Source organism: Mchenga conophoros, linkage group LG7, assembly GCF_057382185.1.
Source record: "Mchenga conophoros isolate Kocher_MC1m ecotype Shallow Benthic linkage group LG7, M_conophoros_male_GT1.1, whole genome shotgun sequence".
Lineage (NCBI taxonomy): Eukaryota > Metazoa > Chordata > Actinopteri > Cichliformes > Cichlidae > Mchenga > Mchenga conophoros.
In genome coordinates, this window is record NC_140532.1 from 41,273,527 (window position 1) to 41,300,256 (window position 26,730).

At 39.7% G+C, this 26,730-nt stretch overlaps 3 protein-coding genes across 3 annotated transcripts; 1 reads left to right on the top strand and 2 right to left on the bottom strand.

Annotated features, from left to right (window-relative positions):
* Window positions 1-105: 105 nt before the first annotated feature.
* Window positions 106-7,350, bottom strand: ak3 (adenylate kinase 3). The gene is made up of 5 exons (XM_085279297.1): window positions 6,930-7,350; window positions 5,353-5,472; window positions 4,955-5,127; window positions 2,078-2,196; window positions 106-1,504 (listed from the first exon to the last, which is right to left on the bottom strand). Exons 1-5 carry the CDS (start codon window positions 7,075-7,077, stop codon window positions 1,393-1,395), a joined length of 672 nt encoding a protein of 223 aa, XP_085135423.1. The 5' UTR covers window positions 7,078-7,350; the 3' UTR covers window positions 106-1,392.
* Window positions 7,351-7,889: 539 nt separating this feature from the next.
* rcl1 (RNA terminal phosphate cyclase-like 1) lies at window positions 7,890-17,979 on the top strand. The gene is made up of 9 exons (XM_085279294.1): window positions 7,890-8,165; window positions 8,536-8,607; window positions 9,315-9,490; window positions 10,174-10,248; window positions 10,363-10,487; window positions 10,996-11,121; window positions 11,243-11,399; window positions 16,758-16,861; window positions 17,811-17,979. The coding sequence occupies exons 1-9, from the start codon at window positions 8,036-8,038 to the stop codon at window positions 17,962-17,964; spliced, it is 1,119 nt and encodes a 372-aa protein (XP_085135420.1). The 5' UTR covers window positions 7,890-8,035; the 3' UTR covers window positions 17,965-17,979.
* A 1-nt stretch (window position 17,980) lies between these two features.
* LOC146570694 (annexin A3-like) lies at window positions 17,981-26,435 on the bottom strand. The gene is made up of 14 exons (XM_085279295.1): window positions 26,295-26,435; window positions 25,894-25,933; window positions 25,759-25,806; window positions 25,578-25,665; window positions 24,685-24,779; window positions 24,448-24,561; window positions 23,038-23,128; window positions 22,831-22,910; window positions 22,445-22,501; window positions 21,996-22,089; window positions 19,519-19,614; window positions 19,360-19,418; window positions 18,450-18,572; window positions 17,981-18,315 (listed from the first exon to the last, which is right to left on the bottom strand). Exons 2-14 carry the CDS (start codon window positions 25,903-25,905, stop codon window positions 18,256-18,258), a joined length of 1,017 nt encoding a protein of 338 aa, XP_085135421.1. The 5' UTR covers window positions 25,906-25,933; window positions 26,295-26,435; the 3' UTR covers window positions 17,981-18,255.
* Between the last annotated feature and the right edge of the window lie 295 nt (window positions 26,436-26,730).

Sequence of the window (26,730 nt, forward strand, 5' to 3'; positions counted from 1 at the left end):
TGAATTTAGGACTGTTTTTGGAAAAAGTCTGCATACAGTGCTTGATGGCGTGTTTTGTGTTGTCTTATAGACGTATGTATAAAAAACCCCCAAAATGACCAGGAATCTAGGTAAGACATTTATTATGATTTATAAACATAGTTGTGAGTCACCTATGAAAGGAGATACGCCTTCAAACATTATCTTCAAGTGTTTCGGAATACGCACAGGAAACATTTGCTGCATCGATCTGTACAGTACAGTTCAAGGTAGGTTTGCATTTCTGTGGCTTTTAACAATATCGGAGAAACTTTAAGAAAAGAGTGCAAAAACAAGAGGGAAAAGAAACAACAACACAGCAGATGATACTTAAGTACTGCAACATCTCCCAAACAAGACAGAAGCAGCACAGAAGCCTTGTACAAACTGTATAATTATATATTTTTAGTTGTCACATTCACATTAAATGGCTAATATCAGTCAATGACAACAAGGAATAGCTGGCAGAATTTAAGAGCATCACTTAAGACTAGCTAAAGAGGCTGTTCCACAATAATGCTTTTTTCTGATTAATTAAAAAGAAATAACATAAGAAATGTGATCTGGTCATTTAATCTGGTCCACTACGATCAAAATCATTTACATTCATTTAACTACCTCGTTTATTGTCAAAAGCAGCAAAAGGCACTTGAGTGCAAAAGTGAATTTACAGTAATTTGTAGAATGTGGCACATTTCCCTTTGGGGTAGCTGCCTAGTGCATGGAAAACAAACCCAGCAAGGCAGTTCTGGAAAAGCAATGCTAAAGCAAAAACATAAAGAGCCCACCATATTGTTTTTAGGGGATTTCTCATGTTTAACCCCCCCCCCAAAAAACAAAAAAATAAAAAACAAAACAACAAGTCAGTCTTGTAGTGTGTGCCCATTCTTATTCATCAGAATCAAACAAGAAAGGAAGTAATGATTATAATTAGAAAAGACTTTACACTTTCCTTAAAAACTGGCTGCATTCACCGGCACACGTCAAGCTGTTATACTCTGCAAACGCAGCCTTCACTTACTGTTAATAACCTTAATATTGGAGTCACTCAGTTTTCTGCTTGCTTCATAAAAAGGCACACTATGGAGTGAAGAGGCAATCTGTGCAAAGTCTAACAACTACTGTTTAAAAGATTTTGCACACAACCTGAGACGTTCAAAAACCAATGTCAACATTGTGGAAAAATTACTACTATAAGCTTATGTTTTGTATTAAGTGCCATTTTACTGCCGTGTACTCCTGTACACGTAAGATGAGTGTTATCCCTGTTTTAAAACATTCAGAATATTTTACTCCCTTTGTTTAATGCAAAAGTGGCATTTTGACTGGACAATGCACACAGTGGTTTCTGTCGATAAACTCTTCTCAGGCTTTCTATTCAACTTTTTGATTGATTGAAGACAATTTTCTCTGAAGGAAAACTTCAACGTGTGGCCATATCTTATTGGTTTCTGTCCCAGAGAAGGTCTCTAGCACACCTTTACTCCTGGAGGGTAAAAACAAACAAAACAAATCAGATTTCAATAACAGCATTTGAACTTGGAAATCCATGTACATCTATTAATCAGCTGGAAATGCTCCTAAACTTCAGAACAAGTTATTTTAAACATTAAATCTGCATCTTCTTCTATTCTCAGTCTGTTATTATCTGTACTTCCTGCAAATGACAGACTTTTAGGCAATGTGGTTATAGTGGAAAGTGGGACACTGGATAAAAGCATCTCTGTGGTTTAAGGAAACAGTCATAGATTTTCCTGGCCCAGAAACAGAACATAAGATCCATGAATTTTCCTGCCTGTGTTTTAAGCTTTCAAGATAAATATTTATACATCTGTCACCTGATTTAATAAAGAGAAAATGCGATGCAGTGTTGGCTAGGGCTGCTGGAATGTGGTTCTTATGCATTTTCTTCAGTCATGCAAACAGCTTTGAAGAATACGCAGGGATGAAAAGGTCATGGTTCAATATTTTTGACTTTTAGCTGGACCCTTGGTGAGTATTAGAGAGATTTTTGAATATACTGCTGGCACTAAGTTTTAAGGTATCTGCGGTGCTCTACCTGTAGTATTCTAAGACGGGCTCCGTCTGGGTTTCGTAAGACTTCAATCGCCGTGTCACCGTCTCTGGTTTGTCATCGTCCCTCTGGAAAAGAGGCTCCCCTGTGTCATCATCAAAGCCCTGCAGAGATAAAAGAAATCTGTCTTAATGCTGATCTTTTGTGCATGTTTACTATGTGCTGCAAAGGAGGGTTTTAGTTACTTCTTTTACATACTGGCTCTTTAATAATGAGATATATTAGGCAATAAATGTTGGAACATAAAAAATATGAGACATGTTGGAACAGAGTAGAAATCATCTTACTAATCCACAACCGTTTGTAGGGTTTGATCAGTGTTGAATGAAACGTGACAGAGACATCAGTGTCAAGGGGCTGCCTTCAGTTCATTTCCCATGTTGCCAAGCACATTTCTGACTTTAAGAATTTGAAAGCTACAAAGATTGCTGCAGGCTGGCTTCTTTACTTTCCAAAACCTCACAGGATGCTTTTTCCCCCCTTGCAGTGATCTGGGAGCATTACTAGAAGGTGGCTAGTGTAAACAAGTCTGCATCTGTGCTGAAAGCACTGCGAGGCTTTGAGCTACAGCGACTTCTACTAAAAACACAGATTTACAAAAACGTGAACCACAAGCTATTAGTCAGGAATGATAATAATAGTGTGAAAGGCAGACGCTGTGTCTCAGCTCTACCCAGTGAACTTGACCAGCGCCCCAAATCTACCCATTTGACGTGCTCAGATATGCAACCTGTCCGTTTCTGTGGGGCTTACAAAGGTTACGTTTCTCTCACACTCTTTTCTTGCAACTCTCAAGGCTTTTTATAATCTCCTGCCTTAGGTTAATGTTTAGTTACCCTTCATCTTCTACCTGTGAACTAAAAAGGAAACAAAAACAACCCTTCACATATATAAAATATCCTCAACTGAACTAAAACTATTCATCTCACATTTCTCTGGAACTGAAAGGTTGACATTTATCTGGATAAATGTTGTTTATTTGTTAAGAAGTAGTTGATGTTCTATTAGGAACTTGAATTTCTGAATTTCATTCTCATTTCAGACAGACATTTGTTGCTAATGAACCTGTACAATTTGACCTTCAACATGATTTTTTTGATTAAAGTGTATTAATGCAATTAGTTTTTATTTTAACAGCACACTTTTTTTTTGATCGGTTACACTTCCAAACTCTTTACAATATTTTATGACTGTCGGAGGATTGAGAGGACTCTAGATATATTCAACACCTCTGCTCCATGACACCATCTAAACATCAACTTTTACCAGCTGCGTCCATTATAGGATCAGTCACCCTGTTATACATTTCAGGAGGGTAGACTGTAATAAAAAGGGCTCGGACAGTTCCAGGAATATGACAGTGTCTTTAGTTTACTCAGACAGCAGACACAGTCCCAGAAGGGTACGTCTGAGGTCAAGAGGGAGCACTGTAAACATGCTGTCCACAATTCTGCAAGAAATTAATGATTTACATGGTGAAAGAATTAGCTGCCTCAAGCAATTCCAGTTGATTGAGGCAGTAAGTTAAACTCGGAAATCTGACATGAGAGAGTAAGTATTATATTAAAGGCTCTCAGTGTGTTTACCATTACTCTTAGGAGAGTTACCAAATATGCAAAGTGAGGGAATATCTCTTGGAAGATTGGTATTCATCCTTCCAGCATATTTCCAAAGACATGCTGAAGTCATTCTGGTAGCATGTGGTGGCCAAATACCTTACTAAGATTTATACTGGAGTTTTTCCTGTAATCTGGTATCCTTTACTCTGAATTTCCACATCTTTATTGAGCAAATATATACATTCATGAAAATTTGAGAAACCTGAATGGCCTCATGTCCTGTTCGCATCACTATGTGGTCCAGATCGTCAACTAAATTTTAATATTAAACAAAGATAATGCGAGTAAATACAAAATGCAGTTTTTAAATGATTACTTCTGTCATTAAGGAAAAGAAAAAAGCTATCCAAACGTACCTGGCCCTGTGCGAAAAAGTGAAAGCTTCCCCAAAAACCCAATAACTTGGCAGCAATCAAGCTTTCACAATGGCCGGTAACAAGTCTTTCACATCACTGTGGCTCACTGTTCTTAGCAGAATTGCTTTAATTCAGTCACATTGGAGGGTTTGGGCATGAATGGCCTGTTTAAGGTCATGCCAAGACATCTCAATCGGATTCAAATCTAGACTTTGACTGGGCTGCTCCAAAACCTTTTATTTTTTGGTACAGTGATAGACATTCACAGGTGGAGTTGCTGGTGCGTTTTGAATCATTGTCATGCTGCATAACCCAAGTGCGCTTGAGTTTCACAAACTGATGGGCAGACGTTCAATTCATGGTTCTATCAGTTACAGCCCCAGACATCACTAACACCATGTCTGTTTATTTTTATGAAATGCTGCATTACGGTAGTAATAATGGGGCGATCGTGGCTCAAGAGTTGGGAGTTCGCCTTGTAATCGGAAGGTTGCCGGTTCGAGCCCCGGCTTGGACAGTCTTGGTCGTTGTGTCCTTGGGCAAGACGCTTCACCCGTTGCCTACTGGTGGTGGTCAGAAGGCCTGGTGGCACCTGTGTCCGGCAGCCTCGCCTCTGTCAGTGCGCCCCAGGGTGGCTGTGGCTACAATGTAGCTTGCCATCACCAGTGTGTGAATGGGTGGATGACTGGATATGTAAAGCGCTTTGGGGTCCTTAGGGACTAGTAAAGCGCTATATAAATACAGGTCATTTACCATAATAAAACTTAAATTGGTCCGACTATCTGAAACTTAAGATTTTTGCAATTATGTGTGCAAAGCTGGGCTAAATACGGTATAAAACATCTAATAGAAACTAAATCAGGGAGTGATAGGAAAGGGATATTTACAGGGACTTTAGGCGGGTTGAAATCTGTGTTGTATACTCTGCCACTCGGAAGGTGAGTCCAACGTGAAGTCAACCTTTGCTTGATGGTCTGGAAAGGTACATTGAGGTTAATAACTGTGTCCAAGGTGTAGACAACATCCAGAGCTTCTGCTTGGGACACTGTACGAGGAAAACCTGGTGAAAGAGACAGAGGAAATCTAGGCAAAGCAAAAAAGGAATCAAGGTTGGTGCGATCAATGCCAGTAATTTAATTAAAGTCTAAGTCTTTCCTTCAGTGTTACATCTATTTTTTTATAGAACAAATTCAACAATTCCTAACTAGAAATGCTGATAATATGATCGCCTACCACTCATTTTACCAGATGAACCGAGTGCTGATGCAAAGTTGTGAAAACTTACCATCGAGCAGCCAGCTGCCGCCATCTATTGCCCTCAGGTCATTCAGGATGAGACGAGACATGACGTCATCAGGTACCAGCTGACCCTGATCAATACAGGACTTCATTAGCAGCCCCAGCTCTGAAACAAACAGGAGAGGAAAACAAAAAACAAACAACACATGAGACAGAGAAAGGAAGAATGTTTGTGTTAGAAAATGTACAATTTTCCCTTCGTGCCTCAATTTTTAATCCATACTTCATAAAGCCAACACGGATACCACATCAACATTTGGCTGCATGTGCCTGACAAAGAAGCCTAATAACATGCATCTACACCAGAAAACCTGTTTTATGTTTCAGCTATTCTAACACTTCCAGTGTTTGCAGTGTCTCCATCATTATAAACAGTGTGTGTAGCTACTCAGTGACACACAGATGTTAGCTGTACAAAGACAAGCTATGCTGAATTACAAGGTAAAAAACATAAAATGATGCAAATACCATAGCATATTTACACTTAATATGCAAAAAGTGGTATAGTGTATAATACAAATTGAAGAGGTTAAAGCGAAAGCCTTTTTTCTATTACTTCCACTTTAATTGGCCAGAGTCCATCAGAGGAAAGGAATTTCCTGACAAGCCTCGCAGAAATGACCTGCTGTGCTAATCAGAAACAGTGCAAAAGTCACTGTGGCACAGCGACTACTCAATGTCTCGTACTTCTTCTTCTTTGGACTGCACAGTGAACCTTGTTCGGACAGCAGACGAAAGCATTGCCAAGCAACAGCCAAAAGACGATGCCAGCTGGGAAATGCATTTTACAGCCGGCACTTATATGGAGTACTCATGACCAAAATCCAAAAGTGCTTTATTCTAAGCGGATTTAATGAAGAAGCAGAATGCGTTGGGGGATCGCTTGATCAAATAAAAAGTCTGACTTTTAAAAATGCGAGCAGTCACACTGCATAAAAACTGCTTTGATTGGCAGATGCTCAAGTGAATTAAGTTAAGCCTGCACGTCTGCACTCTGTATGTTTTAGGCTTTCCCAGTATAACTAACGGTTAAAGCACGATTACACATCGCACACTCCAAATCAACCAACATGGGATTCTCTTCATGCAGCTGTAAAAACAGACCTTTTCTTTCCCTTCAAATGTGTAACTCCTCCTTTCATGAAGCAAAAGTTCACGGCTATCTTATCTTTACAGCTCTCAGCCACATCCAAGGTGATATTGAGCAGTAGCGGGCCTTCCTCCAAGGTCCAGGTAACTCTGGCGCAAATGTTTGCAGTATAAACCTGACAACGCTGACCTTGATTAGAGAAGACACAACATGTTTAAATTGTATCCTATGTTTAGTATTTCACAGACAGATAAAAATCACACTGTTGTAGGCGTGGACTCTTATCAGAATATTGCAGAAAAGCTGCCTTGTTTCGTTTTTAAGTTCGCACTTTGTGCGTAACGACCAGCTGTGGCTTTAAGCGAAATAAGCTTGATAAATACTAAGTTAAATCTTTCAGTTTGACACGTAAACTCCTGAAAGCTTTTGCAATGCCTTAGCGTGTCCTCCCTCTCGAGCTAAAACTATCTTACCGGTCTGCGCGTTTATGTTGGCTCTCAAAATGTCCCCACTGGAAATGTGCTTCAGTCCAAAAGTTTTGGTAATGCGCCCAGACACCGTTCCTTTCCCCGACCCCGGGGGTCCCATGATGACAGCACGGATAACTCTTGGCAGCACCATGTCCAAGCGAGTTTGAACTGACTTTTATCGAGTAACAACAAGTGTTCCCTTCTCATGAAACGCAGAGCAGATCCACTCTCCCTTCTCCTTGCAAAACTGCACAACGCAAGAAAGAGTGGGCGCGTCTTAAGCAGCTAGTTTGAACTCGGTGGACTTTTTATGTTGCGCAGCGCTTGCACAAAGAGGAGGAGGAGAAGGATGATGAGAACTACAATCAGCGGGCTCAGGGCCAGCCAGAGAGAGGAGGTTAGATGATGCACCCCTCAGACGACGGACACCGAGCAAAATGAGCTCCTTTCTCCTGCGTGCTGAGAAACTTACCCCCACCCCCCATTTAAACACTGCGCTTTACCGGACATGTATTTATTGTATAACACGTTATATAATTTGTCTACTGGTCGAATAAATAGCTTGCTGGCAAGGTGGCGGTGTTTAATCCTGTATGAGCCGATCCCTTGTGTAGGGGATTGGCTAGCTGGCAGCCCAGGCACGCTAGGTTGGACGACGACTCGTTTGCTTCCTCACACTAATCTTTAAAAAAAATAACGTGGGACTTTTCAAATAATTAAATTATATTAGCAGAAATGGTACGACTGGTTGTTTTCCTTACTTTGTTGTCTGTTAACGAAAAATAATTTCGAAAATGCTATCGTAATTTAATTTTGTTTAATTTCTGTTTATTAAAGAAAGACTGTAGGCCAAACCAGAAATTCGTATTTTTGCTGTTTGTTTACACTTTTTATGAGATTTGTGCCTTTAATTTGTGCGTCATTTAGCCACGCCCACCTAGCGTTCGTCAGTGGTTACAGTGTGCCATCTAGTAACAGTAGTGTGGCAACGCAGCCGTAGAAACCATTATTTTGACCCTACTGTCTTGCCGTAATCTCCCCCTCCCAGTAACGTCTTCCTGGACAAACACACGTGGATTTTACTGACGCCAAGCACAAACAACAATAACATGGCAAGCCACGGACTCACCTACGAAGGCTGCAATTTTCTCCGACAGCGTCTGGTTTTGTCCGCACTCAGCGGGAAGCGCGTTAAGATAAAAAACATCAGGTCTAAAGATGACGAGCCGGGACTCAGGGGTGAGTTTTTAAACAGATTCGCTCCGCATGTGGCGTCGCAGTTAGCTCCCTGGCTAACTGGCTAGCTGTTACGCAGTTGGGAGTGTGTTCAGTCGCTGGGCGTCAGAGGAGGGAAAATGATGGGACAGTAGTTTGATAGTGACACGAGTGTGGTCGTACATTTGCCTTATGAAGTTGTGTCTTCGATAAGCGTGTCAAGGGGCGTCGAAGCAGTGATTTGGCAGTTTTTTGAGTTGTTTGAGGTGTCTTGGTGTGTCAGAATAAAGTTCACACTGTGGGTGGATTGTTTTTGAGTGCCAGACAAATTAAAAAATAAATTACCATGTGACATTTTTTTCCAGTCTCTACATATAAATTCTGTCTTCTCCAGATTTTGAGGCCAATTTTATCAGACTGTTGGACAAGTTGACCAATGGCTCCACGATAGAGATTAACCAAACGGGTGAGTGTTACAGCGAGGGTGTGATTTCGGTGTTGCCTTTGTCACAGACTGTATTTTATGCACAGTAATGACTGTTTACTGTGAAGGTGCAACGGAGGGGAGATTTCACCAACTCATCGACAACTTTGACGCATGATCAAAATTAAGATTTTTTTGTTTTATTATGTTTTACTCCATGATGAACTTTTGCATTTAATATACACAGTCTTCTCCCATAATATTTGTCATTTATGCCTCTCTTTAAGCTCGCAATCCAAAGGTAGAAATTATTTAAAGCTTTAAGCAGTAAGGATGCTCCAATAGTGAAGTTGTGGGCCTGTAGCAAGGTTTAAATAATGTCTTAAATTGACTCATAATTATTGATTTGTAACTAATAAAAGTCTTATGCATAATCTTATGCATATTTCGTCGTAGTTCCGTATTTTTCCAAATAAAGTATTTATTGCTTTTGTTTTATATGTACAGTATGTTGTATGTTATTTTAATACAGCATATATCTGGATGTAAAATGGATAACACTTAATAATTTGTGTGTGCTTCACTGTGTAGGTTAAGCTGTATTTTTTCCTTTGTTACTTTTGCCTCCTTTAGGCTTTGTAGACTTAAACCTGGAGGTTTATATGTTAGGTATATTAGCTTTATGTGCAATAAAATGTGCTGTATAAATTTGTACTTTAGCAAATATTGCCATTCACTGTCTTTCTTAGGTACCGTTTTAGTTTACCAGCCTGGGTTGTTGTATGGAGGCACTGTAGAACATGACTGTAACCCGCAGCGCTCAATTGGGTACTATCTGGAGGCCCTCCTCATGCTGGGTCCTTTCATGAAGTCCCCTCTGAAGGCCACTCTGAGGGGAGTTACCAATGACCTCACTGACCCAACGGTAAGCTCATAAATATGTTCACCATCCAACTTTTGTTCTGCATTTTTCTCTGCTGATTTAGTTGCAACTCATCCACCTCATGATCGCACTGGGTGGAGCTGAGCCGTGCATCTGCAAAGAAATGAACTGCGTGTTTTGTGGTGGAGTACACACCTCCCATTTCCATATGGACACTGCCCTCTAGTGCACACTTGATGATGAGCACGTTATACGTCAGTTAAGATCAACAGTGTTTCACTTAAGAATTGGTGTGCGCACAGTTTGTGTACACATATTTTCAGAAGTTGATGTCACTGGGGTTCATGTTTTTGTAATAATTTAGACACTCATGTGTTGACTTGAGGCAGTTGTGTAACATGCATCTGCTCTCTGGTTTCCCCTTTTACACCCTTTTTTTTTGCCACATCCTTTGCACACAAGCCAGTCTCTGTATTGTTCTCTTCAGCCCTTTTCTTCAAGGTGCATTGTTTCAAATTAGATATTGTCAACATATCATACAAAAAAGGAAGCCTTGCGAAGTATGAATTGAGGACATTGGAGAGAGGTGTTGTCATGGAAACTGAACAGCGTCTGCCTGTTGTTGTGATGAGACTGGGTTTATTCTAGGGTTTTGGAAGGTAGTTTTTAACTCTCTGCAGGCACAAGGGTGTGCGTCAGGATTTAATCTCACTGTTCCTTGCCAGGTTGATCTGCTGAAGTCCACAGCCCTCCCAGTGATGAAGAAGTTTGGGATCGACGGAGAGGGCTTTGACATCAAGGTGAGGACCTCATGGTATTCTGTTTTTGTAGAGATGCAGTCAAACCCAGGGATGGATAAGGTAGCCATGCATGTCATCTTATATCTTAATCTGTCTCTTGTGTTACACCCTCAGGTGGTGAAGAGAGGAATGGCGCCTGGTGGGGGTGGAGAAGTAGTGTTTACATGTCCTGTCCGCAAAACCGTCAGACCCGTCCAACTGACTGACCCTGGCAAGATCAAGAGGATCAGGGGAGTGGCGTATCCTTTTTAGACTTGCACTTTATTTCACCTTAAGCAAAATGAAAGTGATCGAAATACAGAAACGCCTCTTTACATTTTAGCCCTGGTAATTTTTATGTGCTCATTTTAGTTTGATGAGTCATATTTTTTTTGTAATAATAAAGAGATCAGTTCTGTACAATTATAAGTCCGATCTAGTTACAATTACATCAACATGGCACAACTGATGTGTTATTAATATTTAAAAAAAAAAAACCCAGAACAGAAGGCCAGAGTAGCTCATGTTGAATCAATTCATGAATCATTTGCTTAAACTTTAGCTCAGTTTCTATTTATAAATGAGCACAATGTTGCTGATGAAGTTTACACATAACTGGTAATATGAGTTGCAGGAAGCCATCATGATTTTGAACTTGTTACTAAATACTAGCTTGTTGCCTCTTGATTTTGATATAATTTCTGCATCACAAAGTGGGAACACAAACACACACTTTTGAATGGCATGTCCTTGACATTTCAAACACAGATATTCAGTGCGAGTTTCTCCTCAGATGGGCAATAGGATTGTGGAGTCAGCCAGAGGCATCCTCAACCAGTTTCTTCCAGATATCTATATCTATACTGACCACATGAAAGGAGCCAACTCTGGCAAGTGGGTATCTTTGCCTACATTTATAAGCTGCTAAGCTTTACATGGGTTTTCTATGTGTTTTTAATTCTCAACCCTTATTTGTGGAAACGGACTAAATCATTGTACTTGGTCAACCCCCCAGGTCTCCAGGCTTTGGTCTGACACTGGTAGCAGAGACGCTCAACGGCTACTTCCTTAGTGCAGAGATGTTATCCACGCCACAGGGGCAGGGAGACCCCATACTGCCAGAAGACCTTGGCAGAAATTGCGCAAAACTGCTTTTGGAGGAGATATATCGGGTAAATGCACACATGGACATTTAATACTGTGTAGAGGCTCTTGATGCCTGGCTGTACATAAAAGTATAACAGGCATGCACCAGATTGTGTGTGTGTGTGTGTGTGTGTATAAAGTAAAACCTGTGAATAATAATAATAATAATAATAATAATAATAATAATAATAATAATAATAATAATAATAATAATAATAATAAAAAAAAAAAAAAGATATTATTAAACAAGGACTGATCTGAGCTGCGGCTGAAAAAATGGTTAGATATGCCAACAGGATTTCTTTGTGCAAACAGGACAGAGCTTGAACATCACTGCTTCAATCCTGGGGGTGCATCTAAAGTAGGGCTGTTCGATATAACGACGATATATCGGATGACGATATAGAAACGTCTATCGTTTCCTATTACGCTATCGTTTGTTTCACGGTAACGTAAAATAAACCGTTTACAGCAATATTTTTTTCATTTTTTTGATGGTCACTGTAGTGGCTATATTAATTTCCAAAAGTTCTCTCTTTCACTTATATTTAATATAACAACACTACGGACGGACAAGCGCCTGTTTTTACGTCTTGTCGTTAGCAACAATGATGGTAAAACCATTGCGTGGTCCTGCTGTCTGCTTGTTTCTTTTTAATGTAACACTTTCACAATAAAGCTCAAGATCCTGTTGAGCCTTTTCAAAATAAAGTGAATCACGTGAAAGAGTATGCAGAGAGTTTACGGATGAGAAGCAAAAAAGAGCCGCCAGGTGCTAAAAAACTAAACGTTAGACTCAAACTTTGAAAGAAAATGGCGGCCATTACAACTTATGTCTGAAAATGAATAGTTTCATGCATCGGTTAAAACACTCGACTCCAGGTAAAGGACACCCCGCTGGAAACACTTCACGTAAGTCGAGCTGCCTGAGATTCACAGAATTTACAGAAAATATTCCATTATTGTGATTTATATCGTTGTCAGGATGATAAATATCTTATATCGGGATATGAGATTTTGGTCATATCGCACAGCCCTAATCTTAAGTATAAAAAAACATATTTTTTTGAGCATTTAACAAATACAAATATTTACTGGATTTAAGTAAATATTGCAGTTTTTGACTTCGAGGGGAGCTGATGTAGGTTTGCTGCTTCCAGGTAATTCTAGATGTATTACCTGCAGCGTTAGACAACAATTTATTTCTTGCACATTTTTAAGTGAGAGATATGCACATTTAAGTGCTTGAAAAAACAGCTGCTAGTTTACTGCTTAGTGATGATAAATAGTTCACAGTCGTATAGATGATCTGTATCAGGATGTCACAGGAGATTACATTTTGAACTTCAGCTCAGACTTTAAAGCTTCCACAGTTACAAGCTACAGTTGAATACTTAACTAGAGCTTGTTAAGCTTCTTAAGCTGTAATGGCAAGTCTTCTCTGACTTCGGCACATGTGTGAAGGTAGGGAACTCGCACACAATTCACAATATTGCACAAATAATGTTGTGTTACGACATGTGTTGCATGAACGCTGTGGACATGTTTGCAGGAAGCCAAAGCAAAATACACAGACATGGCATCTAATGACAGAATACTGTCAGCATAACAGACTGTTAAATCTGGCAATGTCTGAAAAGGCTAAATAATGCAGGTAACTGAAAGTGCTTTAATTAACTAGTTGATCTAAAGGCAACTGCCATTCAAAATAACAAGCCTATCCTGTTTTATTTGCATATCACAAGCAGGAAAAGCTGATTTCTGCCCGTTTTCATCAAGTCTGCTAGTTGTCGACTGAAACATTACCATAAGGGCTCGGCTGTATTTAAATGTGCTTCCATTTGCTCCCTCACAAGCAGCTCTTAACATCGTTTGTGGTGAGCTATCACAGTTTTATGAGACACGCATATGTGAGCTTTAACAGTGAAACATCAGATGTTGACAACATGAAATGGAAGAAAGAGTGTGAGTAATTTGGATTTGGACAATTTTGCATCAAACAGCCCACCAGGCAGTGTAAAGTCTGTAAAAACTCCTCTCAGAGGGAAAGTTGCAGCACACACGCGCACTGTGTGCACCGTGTTCTTGTGCATATCCCAGTTTGTCTTTGTGTACACATAATAAAGCTTGACATCGTGAATAGTGAATGTTGTAGAATATTTATATATTTGTTGCAGTTGTGAATCCAACACTATTCTTTTTAGATATAAGCCAGTCTTAGAGCACATGCCACCTAGTTTTATCGATGTAGATTTTCTATTGCGAAGACTACAGCATTATATTTACAAAGTTGAACTCATTCATAATTCCACTTTTTGTTAGTTTTTTTTTTTTTATAACTGTGCTGGGGACTCTCTTATCATTTAAAGTAAATTTGGGCTTGAAACAATGTTGGAAAAGCTGCTGCTGCTGAAATAAAACTCCTGAATTCTTGGGGAATACCTGAGATACACTGTCAGCACACATTAGGCAACAATGACATTGCACTTGTTTACCCGCATTCCCTGGTAATAAACCTCGCCTGCATTTCAACTGAAAGAAACTTGTTTGTGGACAGACCGCAATGTAGAGAGCAGCTTTTGTTTAGGTAGATTTTAGAGCACTTGACTTGACTGCATTTTCTACTTTTAATTAGGGCATCATGTTTTTAAAGAAAAAAAAAAGTAATCATGAAAACTTTCATGGTGTGTTTTTTGTGGAGGAGAAGTCAGCCTGTGTCAACTGAGGAAAACCATTTGAGAGACATCTGACATGAAATCAAATTAGATTTTTAAGTTAAACTAGACCGAAGACCAAGAAAATGGTAAAATTAAGTTTGTACATTCAGATCTATAATAGCCTCAAAGGGTTCTGCCTTAATATCAAGTAATTAGCTCCCTCAATATGTAAAAAGTGTAATTTAATGCTGTATAATCAGTCATTTCTTCAATTTTAAACTGTATTAACAAGAAAAAAAAAATGGTGAAGTATGGGGTCCAATAGGCCATTATCACAACGGAGTATATAAGTATTTGTGGCTCCAGAGTGCAGTGGGTCACACATTTGACAAACAAGCAACAACCTTCCTGGGAAGAGAGGCAGATTCTTTGGGGAAGGTATCAGCATTTTTTATAATTGTACATTTACATATTGCCCCAGTTTCTTTCAAACTTACAGCTCATGTCCAATGACAGGATCTGCGCTCATAAATTGTTTAATTCTTCGAATACACGAGCCGATTGGGTAACGTGTCAGCTGAATACGCTGTGTTTGAACAGATTTAATCGATTAGAAATGCCTGATGGTTGTGACCACATAAAACTAAAAAATTTGTTTTATTCATTTAGTTATCTGTGTGTTGAAAGGTGGTGAAAGGTTTGCTGTGTGTAAACAGTCACGTCGCATAGCCACACAGGAAAAAGCCATTTCATCAGAATACGTACAATGAGAGTCTGTGAATCATGTTTGCCTCCACATGGTTCTGCCTCTCCCAGCCTCTCATAGGAGCCATGTGAGTCAAGTTAGCTGATCAGGATAGTGCTGATTATCTCTGAAAGGGGAATATTGTTGGCTACATCCTCTTAATTCCAGGCAACAGAGTGCAGAGCTAATATCTCTCGTTAGCTTCCTTGGAGGGTGGTGGGTTAACAGGGGCCTTCTACTTTAAGTTGCTTGGCTTTTTAAAAGCTTTAGCCGCTGCTGGAAGAACAGGTAGATCATTTGAATTACTGCTATGTGTTATACCGAACTGTAGCAGGAGGACAGAGTGATTGCTAGAGCTGAGAAGCAAAAAGAAAACTCTGGAGTTAAAAGGATTTAATTTTATTTTGCGGGGCAGGAATACTTTGTTTTTGAAATCTGAGGAAATTTGCCCAGTTCACATCAAAGGGCGCAGGTGCCCTGTATGTTTGGCTCTGTTTGTTTTATGGTTAATCAGTACGGTCTTCTAGTTGTAAACCAGTTACTCCATGGACATTTTGTTTTTGGAAGCAGCATCAACACAGGAGCTGACGTAAGTGGTGCACTCTTTCAATTTTTACTTTTTTTTTTTTCATCATGGAATTAATTTTTGTATACTTTGCAGGATGCACCACACTTGTCTTTGCTTTTTGCATTGTTTTCCAACTGATTAACTGTATTGGTGATCATGGAACAGGTTTGTGGAGAAAGCGTCCATTAATTTTCATTTAATGCTAATGAATTCATAAGCTTGCTTAGGAAACACTATGTTCCTCACCTGTTGGGCAACTTGTGAAAAAAAAGAATATTTCTGTATCACCTAATCTATCATTTCTAGTGAATTTAAATCAATATGTGTTATATAGATCTACAGGTTCAGGTCAAATATATCTGTGATGCTTAGAAGTTAACCCTCAATTATTTGCTTTACTGTCTGTTTTTGAGCGGCTGGGAAAGGGATTAACTTTCATTCAAAGGAATTAAGGGACTTTTCCATTAGGCCTTGTGGTTGGCTGATGGCCTCTGGAGACGGTCTCTGGAAGGCAGGGCCTGAAACTGGTGGTTAGAAATGGCGCTGTTGTGTCATGCTTCTTAGTTCGTTCAGAAACAGTTTTAGGTTTCTTTTCCTGTTTGTTCCAGAGCAGCTCTGAGAAGAGTAAAGTGTAAAATAGCAGAGTGGATAAGATGAGATGCAGTATCAGAGCGGACAGCACAGGGATAAATGTTACATAGACTAACAACGGTAAACCTCTAACAAGTCATTGTAATGTGTTTCACCTAATAAATGATGAAACCGTCACCATGGTTTCCATGATATGATTATGTAATTGAATCAAAATTCTGCTGACGAGCTGTCATGATGCCATAATTGAGCATGACTGAGCTACACAAGTACGTTGTTAGAACGGATCAGGTTAATGCTGCATATCGCATGTCAAGAAATAACTCAAACTACCAGCGGACAACTATTTTAAAGGTCAGACTATAAAATGTTCTTGGGTGTGTCCAGTTGTGCATTGCACACAGTGGGAAATCGCACACTGAGCTCTGTTAGAGCAATGGCATGTGCTCTCTTGGATATTGAGAGTGCATCATCTGTCTAAATATTTAACATGTAGATGGAATTGGGAGTGTTAGTGTCATTTGGGAAAATGGTAGGAAGATGACTGGAAAGTCGACTAATACATTATGTGAGCACGAAAGAAGAAGAAACACTTTAGTGACAACTTGCCAAACTGTTTCAAGACTGCTTAATTATATTTAATAGGAAAAAAGTTTAGTTTTTTTAATGAAAAGTCAGACAAACAAATCTACACAGCTTTCGCTGTACAATCCCACTGTCAAGAAGTTGATTTCTCTAAACATTTCCACCTCCTTGACGCATTTCAGTGTAGTTTTTAGTTGCTGACACACAACCCCCGCCCTCCTTTCTCTCTCTGTTTTAGGGTGGCTGCGTGGATTCATCCAATCAGAGCTTGGCGCTGCTCTTGATGACCCTTGGCCAACAGGACGTGTCGAAGGTTCTCCTGGGACCCCTCTCCCCATACACGTAAGACCCATTCAAAAGTTAAATGTACAGACGGCAAATGAGGAACCCACTCAATCCCACGTTTAATTATTCTTCTACTAGTCCTCTTTTGGCAGATGACAATATCCCAAAGTTCACAATAAGAAGCTGAATAATACTCTGTACAGCTGGATCATCAGAGAGGAAGGAAAAAAGTCTGCATTTCTTAAATGAACACAAAATTAATCTATTTCCACTGAACTTTAACCCACTCCACTAAAGATTCAGGGTTTCTGCTAAGAGCACTCTGATGGTGGCATGCAACCACAAGGGTTTCTTTACTCAGAGCCCAATTTTAATTTGATTGCTTTGAGTAACATGTGCAATCAGATTCAACTGTTCAGGTTCACATGGCTTTGGAGGGATTTTTTTATTAGGCTCATAATGGGTGGCACCTAAGATAATGTTTTGATAAACTACATTTTTGTAGTTTATAAAATATTTCACAGTATTGATTAAATTATTATAAAGTCTAATGAGTCTTGTTTCTGTTACCCTGCTTCTACTTCTAACCCATTTGTGTGTGCTGCATTTTAAATGCATAATTTGTGTGTTTATTTGCAAACAACCCAAATAAAATAAAAGTACAGCAGTATAAAAACAGCTGAGCACTAACCTTGTTCCAGATGTCCGTCTTCTTGAATGAGGAGCGAACTATGAACTGTCCATTTTCAGTTATCATGGTACCGGTGCTGTGTCCCTCTCAAGTACAGTACTATGATAACTGAAGATTGGCAGTGCCATCACAATACACTCTTCCTGTTATTCAGGTAACACTAAATCAGTTTTGGATCATTTCTGTCAAGTCTTACGGTTTTAAAAACAAAAGACCTGTTTTAAGTTTTTAGCTTTTAAAAACTTGGTATGTATGAGAAATGTGGTGGCTGATGATCTTTATTAATATGAAACTCTCCTTTCTCTGTCTATACAGGATCGAATTCCTCCGACACATCAGAGATTTCTTCCAGATTATGTTCAAGATTGAGGTCCAGAAGCCTTTAGAAGACGAACGGAAAGGGGGCGACAAGGTCCTGATGACCTGTGTAGGCGTTGGATACAGCAACATTAGCAAAACCTTGAAATAAATTATTTTTTCATAAGTGTTCTCATCTTTTGTTTTTATTAAATGCAAAAGTTATGACAGATATTTGTGTGTATAAAAGAAAAGTGAAGTTAACAGATATCAGTCAGACATTTAAGCGCTATTATTGGGTTTAATAACTTCATGAAAATTAGTTACATTTCCTAACTAGTTCAATCAATCATATCAGTATGAAGTTATTCTTGAGATAAGTAGCTGGTCGCTACGTCAGGAACAGGTCATCATAGCTGCTGTGATGTAAAGCTGAACGACCCAACAAAGGAGCTGGTACGAGTTATTCGTCTTGGCCACACAGACACTTGAGTGTTTTTCCATAATCACCGGACACTTCAGACTACACAAGGATGGGGAGAGATAAACGAAAGGAATTGGGTGTTTGTGACACACACCACAATAAACAAAAGTTAACATTTAAACATGTTTATGTTAATGTTATAAATTCATAACATAACTCCTGTTAATACTGACCTCTAGCTGACTGTAGAGGGAACATCCAAACAGCTTCTTGTACTCTACTTTGATGTCTATCAAATCGATCTCTGAGCGACTGACGAATATCCTGGTCAGAGTGCACTCTGTGGTCCCTGCACCCTGGACCAAGTATAATTTGGAAAACAAAGACATTCGTCCTTTAAGCCAGGGGCTTCAAACTCTGGCTAGACATGGTATGGCATGCGTTAATTTCGTATTGTTCCGCATAGAAAAATGGTCTCAACAAGATACAATGCAGGCTACCTTACAGGTAAGAACCTGTTTTGCAACTTCTGACAGGATGGCATATTTAATTAAAATAAATTATAATCAAAATGAAAGTTAAAATTTGTTCATATTTCTGTCTGACATGGGCATGAACTCAATGATGTAGCTTGTTACTATGCAGACTTCTGGTTTTACATTGCAGTGATGCTGCACTAGTGCGTTTGGTTTGGCATGTGCACAGACAGACATGCTATGCAGATAGTTATGACCAGATTTCCCATAATTTATAGACATTTATATGCAGGCCCGATTGAAATCTACAAAGGGCCACATTTGGCTCGCAGGCCTTTTACACATGTGAAGATGCGGGGGGGGGGGGGGGGGGGGGGGTTGTTATTTTTTTTGCAATACTACTGTCAAAAGTTAGGCTACGCTTCCTTATTCAGACTGTTGACACATTTCAGCCAGTGTTGGCTGTGCTGGTCAAATCACTAACAGTAAAATGTGGTCAGCATTCCTTTCCACATCACTGGTGACCAATACAGTCTGCTGTGACTGAAAGGGTATGATGCAACCATACAGAATGTGAATTTTGCTGGGCAGACATTTCTGATGTGCATAGAGGTTTAGAAAGGCCATCATGACACAGATGGACAAACTGACCAGTTGCACAACTCACCTTCATGCTCTTGAAAAGCCTCTCAGCGAGGTATGCTGGGACGTTCTGCACACACTTAACTAAAAGAAATGAGTTCATATATTATTTTTAAATTAACTTAAATGCTCAGACAAGGAAGACATCGATAACAACAAGGCAGTGATGTAATATTTTGCTCACCAACAGCCACAAGTAGTTTCTCCAGGTTTCCAGACATCTCGCTCTTAATGCTCTCCTGCAGAGTCTTCTTGCTAATATTCTTGTACTCAATCAGAGCTGCCAAAATACATTGAGCTGAGATTATTTTTCTCACATTGAACTTGTAATATACTTTTATTTTTTGCCAATTTGGTAGCGGTTCACAGTGGGATGCGTATCTGCTGGTAGGTTCATCACAGCCCATTTTCGTGATTCAGTTTAAAATGAGCTTTTGTGGAGCTCCTCGGTTCATTGCCTGTCTGAAACAAGCAATTTCTTTAAGCCAGCTTTCTTCTGACCAACAGTGCCATGTTAATACAGGGAGTGCAGAATTATTAGGCAAATGAGTATTTTGTCCACATCATCCTCTTCATGCATGTTGTCTTACTCCAAGCTGTATAGGCTCGAAAGCCTACTACCAATTAAGCATATTAGGTGATGTGCATCTCTGTAATGAGAAGGGGTGTGGTCTAATGACATCAACACCCTATATCAGGTGTGCATAATTATTAGGCAACGTCCTTTCCTTTGGCAAAATGGGTCAAAAGAAGGACTTGACAGGCTCAGAAAAGTCAAAAATAGTGAGATATCTTGCAGAGGGATGCAGCAGTCTCAAAATTGCAAAGCTTCTGAAGCGTGATCATCGAACAATCAAGCGTTTCATTCAAAATAGTCAACAGGGTCGCAAGAAGCGTGTGGAAAAACCAAGGCGCAAAATAACTGCCCATGAACTGAGAAAAGTCAAGCGTGCAGCTGCCAAGATGCCACTTGCCACCAGTTTGGCCATATTTCAGAGCTGCAACATCACTGGAGTGCCCAAAAGCACAAGGTGTGCAATACTCAGAGACATGGCCAAGGTAAGAAAGGCTGAAAGACGACCACCACTGAACAAGACACACAAGCTGAAACATCAAGACTGGGCCAAGAAATATCTCAAGACTGATTTTTCTAAGGTTTTATGGACTGATGAAATGAGAGTGAGTCTTGATGGGCCAGATGGATGGGCCCCTGGCTGGATTGGTAAAGGGCAGAGAGCTCCAGTCCCACTCAGACGCCAGCAAGGTGGAGGTGGAGTACTGGTTTGGGCTGGTATCATCAAAGATGAGCTTGTGGGGCCTTTTCGGGTTGAGGATGGAGTCAAGCTCAACTCCCAGTCCTACTGCCAGTTTCTGGAAGACACCTTCTTCAAGCAGTGGTACAGGAAGAAGTCTGCATCCTTCAAGAAATACATGATTTTCATGCAGGACAATGCTCCATCACACGCGTCCAAGTACTCCACAGCGTGGCTGGCAAGAAAGGGTATAAAAGAAGAAAAACTAATGACATGGCCACCTTGTTCACCTGATCTGAACCCCATTGAGAACCTGTGGTCCATCATCAAATGTGAGATTTACAAGGAGGGAAAACAGTACACCTCTCTGAACAGTGTCTGGGAGGCTGTGGTTGCTGCTGCATGCAATGTTGATGGTGAACAGATCAAAACACTGACAGAATCCATGGATGGCAGGCTTTTGAGTGTCCTTGCAAAGAAAGGTGGCTATATTGGTCGCTGATTTGTTTTTGTTTTGTTTTTGAATGTCAGAAATGTATATTTGTGAATGTGGAGATGTTATATTGGTTTCACTGGTAAAAATAAATAATTGAAATGGGTATATATTTGTTTTTTGTTAAGTTGCCTAATAATTATGCACAGTAATAGTCACCTGCACACACAGATATCCCCCTAAAATAGCTAAAACTAAAAACTACTTCCAAAAACATTCAGCTTTGATATTAATGAGTTTTTTGGGTTCATTGAGAACATGGTTGTTGTTCAATAATAAAATTATTCCTCAAAAATACAACTTGCCTAATAATTCTGCACTCCCTGTACAAAGTTTAAACTGTCTGGATCTGCTGTGGTGACAGCAAGTACCTTAGATGGCCCTGAATGAATAAGAATATCCCCTCTCACTAGCATAATACAAAGCCAAGAATTAGAAAAAAGTGTCTGAAACAAACCAATTAGAGCGTCCCAAAGCAGAAAAAAAAAAAAAAAAAAAAAAGAAGCATAAGTTCACTTCAAGAGCCCACAGAAGATGAATGACTTTGCTTATTGCACCATCATGAGATTGCATCTTTGGGTTTTTGTGTCTTGAACTTGATCACATAGATACTGCCTCAACTAATGGAGTCTATGTATAATGTTTTTGATCAGGTGTCAGTGAGAATAAATCCTGATTAAATGCCTTTTAGTGTCACCATGGCATTTGACTAAAAATCTACTAACCAAATACACTTCCATCAGCCTTAGCTTTCTTAGTTTTAAATGGCATACTTGCACTGTCAAGGTGAGCATGTTAGCATGTTGCTCTTGATAAACAGCCTCAGAGAGTTGCAAGCACGGCTGTAAACTCTTAGTACTATTTCTAAGATGCTATTTATCCACAGGATGAATGATAGGTCAGGGATCAACCCACTTTGCCTGAGCTGGGGAACACTTCTGTGGCACAGGATGTCAATAAACTTCCCCTCGTCGGTTCCCCACTTCTTCTCTCCTGCTTCATACAAGGCCTGCATGGATTCAGAAAAGGTATGAGTATAATATTGTTGGACTACACTAAAAAAAGAAAAAGTAAAAAAGAAAAACACACAGAGTCAAAGTTCAACGCAAGCACACTAGATTAACTGAATCCAACATGAGAAAATTTCAACATGCTTTCAACATAGGTGCAGGTTGAAACTTGCATCACCCAGCAAGGTCCGTTAGCTGAGATGAGCGATGCCACCAAACTCTGAATGAATTAACCTAAAAATGTGAAAGAGAAAGCTGCTATTTAAAATGTTTGTACTGCAGTAACACAAAAGTTACCTCAGTTTGAAAAGCAAGTGTTTATACACAAATGAACCAAACGTAAAAAAAGTGTACCTTAGCATCAGCTTTTGCTTTGGCAGCATCCACGCTGGTGGTCTCATCTCTCTTCCCCTGTAGGGAGGACGGGTTTGTGAGGCGAAGAGAAAAAAAAGAAACTTTGAAATAGGCTATAATGATATCCTCACAATTCAATATTCTAAATAAACAATGTAACTTAAAAATGGCGCAACTCATTTAGCTCACACAGGACATTATTTGTATTTCCTGCATTTCTTCCTACAATCAGTATTTGGATATGAAGAAATCAAGGTGCTTTAAGAGTATATTTCTAAAACATAAACACTCACTACACACCTGCTGACTGCAGTAAATTTCAATGTGGTTGTGGTTCTTATTTGTTGGGAATGTTATGTCATCTGCTGTAATTTCATGTGCTATACCTCGGCCAAGATCAGCAGTGCTTTTCCATAATCTCCAGATACCTCCGACTGCAGGTCGTGAATCATCGCTCTTCCCGTTTCTCCAGTGAGACAGCGGAATACATGACAATTTCACAATACCGTAGTACATCACAAACAGCTGCCAACTCATTTATGATTTCAGTTTCATCAGATATAGTTGAAATACTGTGTGTTAAAATGTCCTACTTGCTAGGTATGCTTCAGACAGTTCTCGGATCTGCTTGTTGGATCTCGAAGCAAATATTTCTGTCAGAGTGCTTTCTGTGGTCCCTGCACCCTGTATGCACAAGGATATACAAATGAATAAATAAATGATAATGTCAAAACAATACAGTTTAATAAATCTGAAGATCAGGCTCTTATGAACCCGATGTTGACATGTGCTGTATAAATAAAAAAATATCATAGTGAACTGTTGTTTAAAGTCCAAACCATAAGTATAGCAAAATTAGATTAGATTAGCATTTATTGTCTACTTAGAAGAAATTTCCTTGGACAAGTGAGTGGAACATATCATGTAAGATAACACACACACACCCACACAAATAAACGCCAAACACTCATTTACAATTTCACCTACTACCAAACAATAATTTGACTGATAATGGCACTAGAGAAAACGTAAACCTTTTAAACTCACGGATTGGTACCCTGAACCTTTTTCCTGAGGGCATCTAGTCATCCTCATTATAAAGGATGTAATTTTTTCCTTAATTTTTAGACCCTGTTTTACACAGACTCTTCAAATATCTTCAGGAGGGTAGATGAAGAGAGCATCCCAGTTATCAGCCCTTTAAATCAAATGTTGAATTTGGGATCTGAGCTTGACTGAAAGATTGCCAAACCAGTAATACCATAACGGATATTAGAGTCAATAGTTGCCCTATGGAAGAGCGACACAATATTTATCCACTCCATGGACACTAAGCCTTCTTAAAGCACTGACTAATTTGTGCACACACATGCTCCACATGATGAAGCCGCTGTAACTGGCAATCAAAGTGAACCCCTTAAAAGTCGTCACTTGTTCAGCCTTTTCTCCACTGGGGTGGCTGTAGCTCAGGTGGCAGAGCAGGTCAGCCACTAATCAGAAGGTCGGTGGTTCAATCCCAGGCTGCATCCTGGCTGCATGCCAAATATCCTTGGGCAAGATACTAACCCCATGTTTGCCTACTGGTGGTGGTCAGAGGGCCCGGTGGCGCCTGTGTCCGGCAGCCTCGCCTCTGTCAGTGCGCCCCAGGGCAGCTGTGGCTACAATGTAGCTTGCCATCGCCAATGTGTGTGTGAATGACTAATGACTAAAGTGCTTTGGGGTCCTATGGACTAGAAAAGCGCTATACAAATGCAGGCCATTTACCATTTAATTAAAACCGGGCTGTAATCTCCAATAGATCTTCTTTCTTTAATATTCTTTACATTTAGCATTAAGTTTAACATTATACTCAATCCAAACAAATCTTTAGTGAACAAATTATAGTGCACGTCAAATTTAGAAATTCTTTTTGTAACTTATTTCTTCAATCACTGAGTAAGTCACCTTTTAGAAAATTGTTTTAAAAACATGATTCAAATTATCTTAGTTTAACAAAGTCTTACCTTCATAGCTTTGATGACTTCCTGGCAGTCATAGAGAGCAGGAGGCGTTACCAAGGCTACTAACACGTCTTCAAAGTCTCCACGAGTGTCACCCTTCAGGTCATCTATTAATGTCTAATTGGGAGGAATAAAATCAAGTCCTGCACCAATAATGACAAACTCAATTTGGCCTTTGTCTGTGTCAACATCAAAGAAAGAAAAAGCTTGAAAATTAAACAGGCAAGTGTATTTATATACCCTTCCTGTGGCTTTCTCATAAGCCTTGGCGATGAGCTGACGCTGAGCACTGCTTCTTTGGGTCAACACATCAATCAGAGTCTTTTCTGTTGTACCTTTGAAGAAAACAACACCAAGCGAACTTTTAATTCTTTCAATTTTTTAAAAAAAAAGTGTAGAACTTTCATCAAATTGTCATTTTACTTCATGTCTATTATCAACCTCCTATTGTATGGTGAGAGTGAACTGAACTGGATCTCCTTCTTTCAGCTGCTCAAAGCAGATCATCTGCTTCCATCTCACCATGTCGCTAGCATCCTCCTCTCTCACACCAACTCTCTGTATGTCCTCCTTCAATTCATCTATGAACCTTCCTCTTTGCCTCCTTGCTGGGAGCTCCATCTTCAGCATCCTCTGCACATGTCCAAACCATCTCAGCCTTGCCTCTTTTGTCTCCAAACATCTCAAACTGAGCTGTCCGTCTGTTGTAATCATTTCTATTTTCTTAAGAGAGTCCATCCTGGTCACTCCCAAGAAAATCTGAGCATTTTCAGCTCTGACACTTCCAGCTCAGCCTCCTGTCTTTTGGACAGTGCCTCTGTCTCCAAACCATACAACATAGCAGGTCTCACTACCATCCTGTAAACCTCCCTTAGCACTCTTGCTGCTATTTGAACTGGATAACAGATAAAGATTTCCCTAATGGTTCATCCACTCCATTTTGAACTTGAATGTATGGCTACTTTTCTTTTAGATTAATAAAGTACCTGAGTGTATATGTGAATGAGTTCACCTTGCTTTATACCTTTATACTGCAATAAAAAGGCACATGAGCACATTTGCCGAAGTGCTTTACATATCAGTCAGATATATATCTATAAAAATATATCAATGATGGTAAACCATTAGCTTACCAAGGCCCTCTATGGCCTTCCTGAGAGCAGACACATCTTCATCCACTTTGAAATTTGCCTTGTCCTTCACAGTTCCTCTTGCACTGGACTGATAGACACAGATGCATGCCAGTGAAAACTAATCCACAGGTAATAACTGTACCATGTATCATGCTATAAAAGAAGAGCAGGTTGTACTTACTGTCACAGTCAGTGAAGAGGGGTTGTCTAAGAGCAGGTCCAAGTCATCCTGAAACACAGAGAGGGTGACCGCCTTCATTTTCTCATATTTTGAGCCTACACGGATACAAACAGACATCTATGTAGAAGTACTTACCCAAACAGACATTCTGGTGGTTTAAGGGAGGCGTTTTACACTACAGAGAAGAAAGAAAATACACTATTAGCACCTTAATTGTGTTGTAATGTAGCATCTTAAGAGCTGACTCATGCTTTAATGGATTTTGTTCTAGCTGCAGATCGCCATTCCATCTAATCAGGGCAGCGCTTTTAAGGGCATTGATGTGGCATCACAAACAAATCTGTAGGGTACAATAATACAAAACTAACTAAAGTCGAGAGAACGTGCGCAAAAGGAACTACAGAAAAGCAAACAAGTAAGATCCGAATGTAGACGAGGCATATCTAAAGAGCAAATTTCCTTTAAAAACAACAACAACAACACGCACATCCAGGAAGCTGATAAAAGTTTTAAAAATGTGTTCTTTTTCGTCTTACCAAGAAACAAGGAGAAGATTGAAGTCTGAGAACGAATTTCACAAACGCGTAAAAAGTCGCTACACCTTTCAAAGGGGTTGATAAGCAACGCCCACTGTGGGCTGGAGTACAGTGAATCACAGAGTACGTCTCTCATGAACTCCTCACTCCTGCAGAGTAAGAGTACAGCAGGTTACCACAGAAATAAAGCAAGAGAGATTACGACAGGCTGACGACTTTGCGCAACAGCCGAACTAACTGCATTTCTGACATATTTTGGATTCCATTTAGTACCCTATTTAAACACCTATTATCTATAGGCAGTAATTTGCAGATCCTCTCTTTGATTTTATATCTATGTAAATTTCCCATAAGTATGATTAAAATATATGTCGTTACGTTTTCTAACAAGTATGTGTTGATTAGATCTGTGTACTCGTTAAGCCCAAAGCAAATA

Excerpts from the sequence above, each read along its gene's own strand:
- ak3 (XM_085279297.1), bottom strand. The coding sequence starts at position 7,077 with ATGGTGCTGCCAAGAGTTATCCGTGCTGTCATCATGGGACCCCCGGGG. Across the intron at positions 5,473-6,929 it reads CAACATAAACGCGCAGACCG|AGCTGGGGCTGCTAATGAAG; the intron begins GTAAGATAGTTT and ends TGTTTGTTTCAG. Across the intron at positions 2,197-4,954 it reads TCAACCCGCCTAAAGTCCCT|GGCTTTGATGATGACACAGG; the intron begins GTAAATATCCCT and ends TTATCTCTGCAG.
- rcl1 (XM_085279294.1), top strand. The coding sequence starts at position 8,036 with ATGGCAAGCCACGGACTCACCTACGAAGGCTGCAATTTTCTCCGACAG. Across the intron at positions 10,249-10,362 it reads GAGAGGGCTTTGACATCAAG|GTGGTGAAGAGAGGAATGGC; the intron begins GTGAGGACCTCA and ends TTACACCCTCAG. Across the intron at positions 10,488-10,995 it reads AAGAGGATCAGGGGAGTGGC|ATATTCAGTGCGAGTTTCTC; the intron begins GTATCCTTTTTA and ends TTTCAAACACAG.
- LOC146570694 (XM_085279295.1), bottom strand. Across the intron at positions 22,502-22,830 it reads CACTGCTGATCTTGGCCGAG|GGGAAGAGAGATGAGACCAC; the intron begins GTATAGCACATG and ends TCCTCCCTACAG. Across the intron at positions 19,419-19,518 it reads GAAACTACTTGTGGCTGTTG|TTAAGTGTGTGCAGAACGTC; the intron begins GTGAGCAAAATA and ends CATTTCTTTTAG.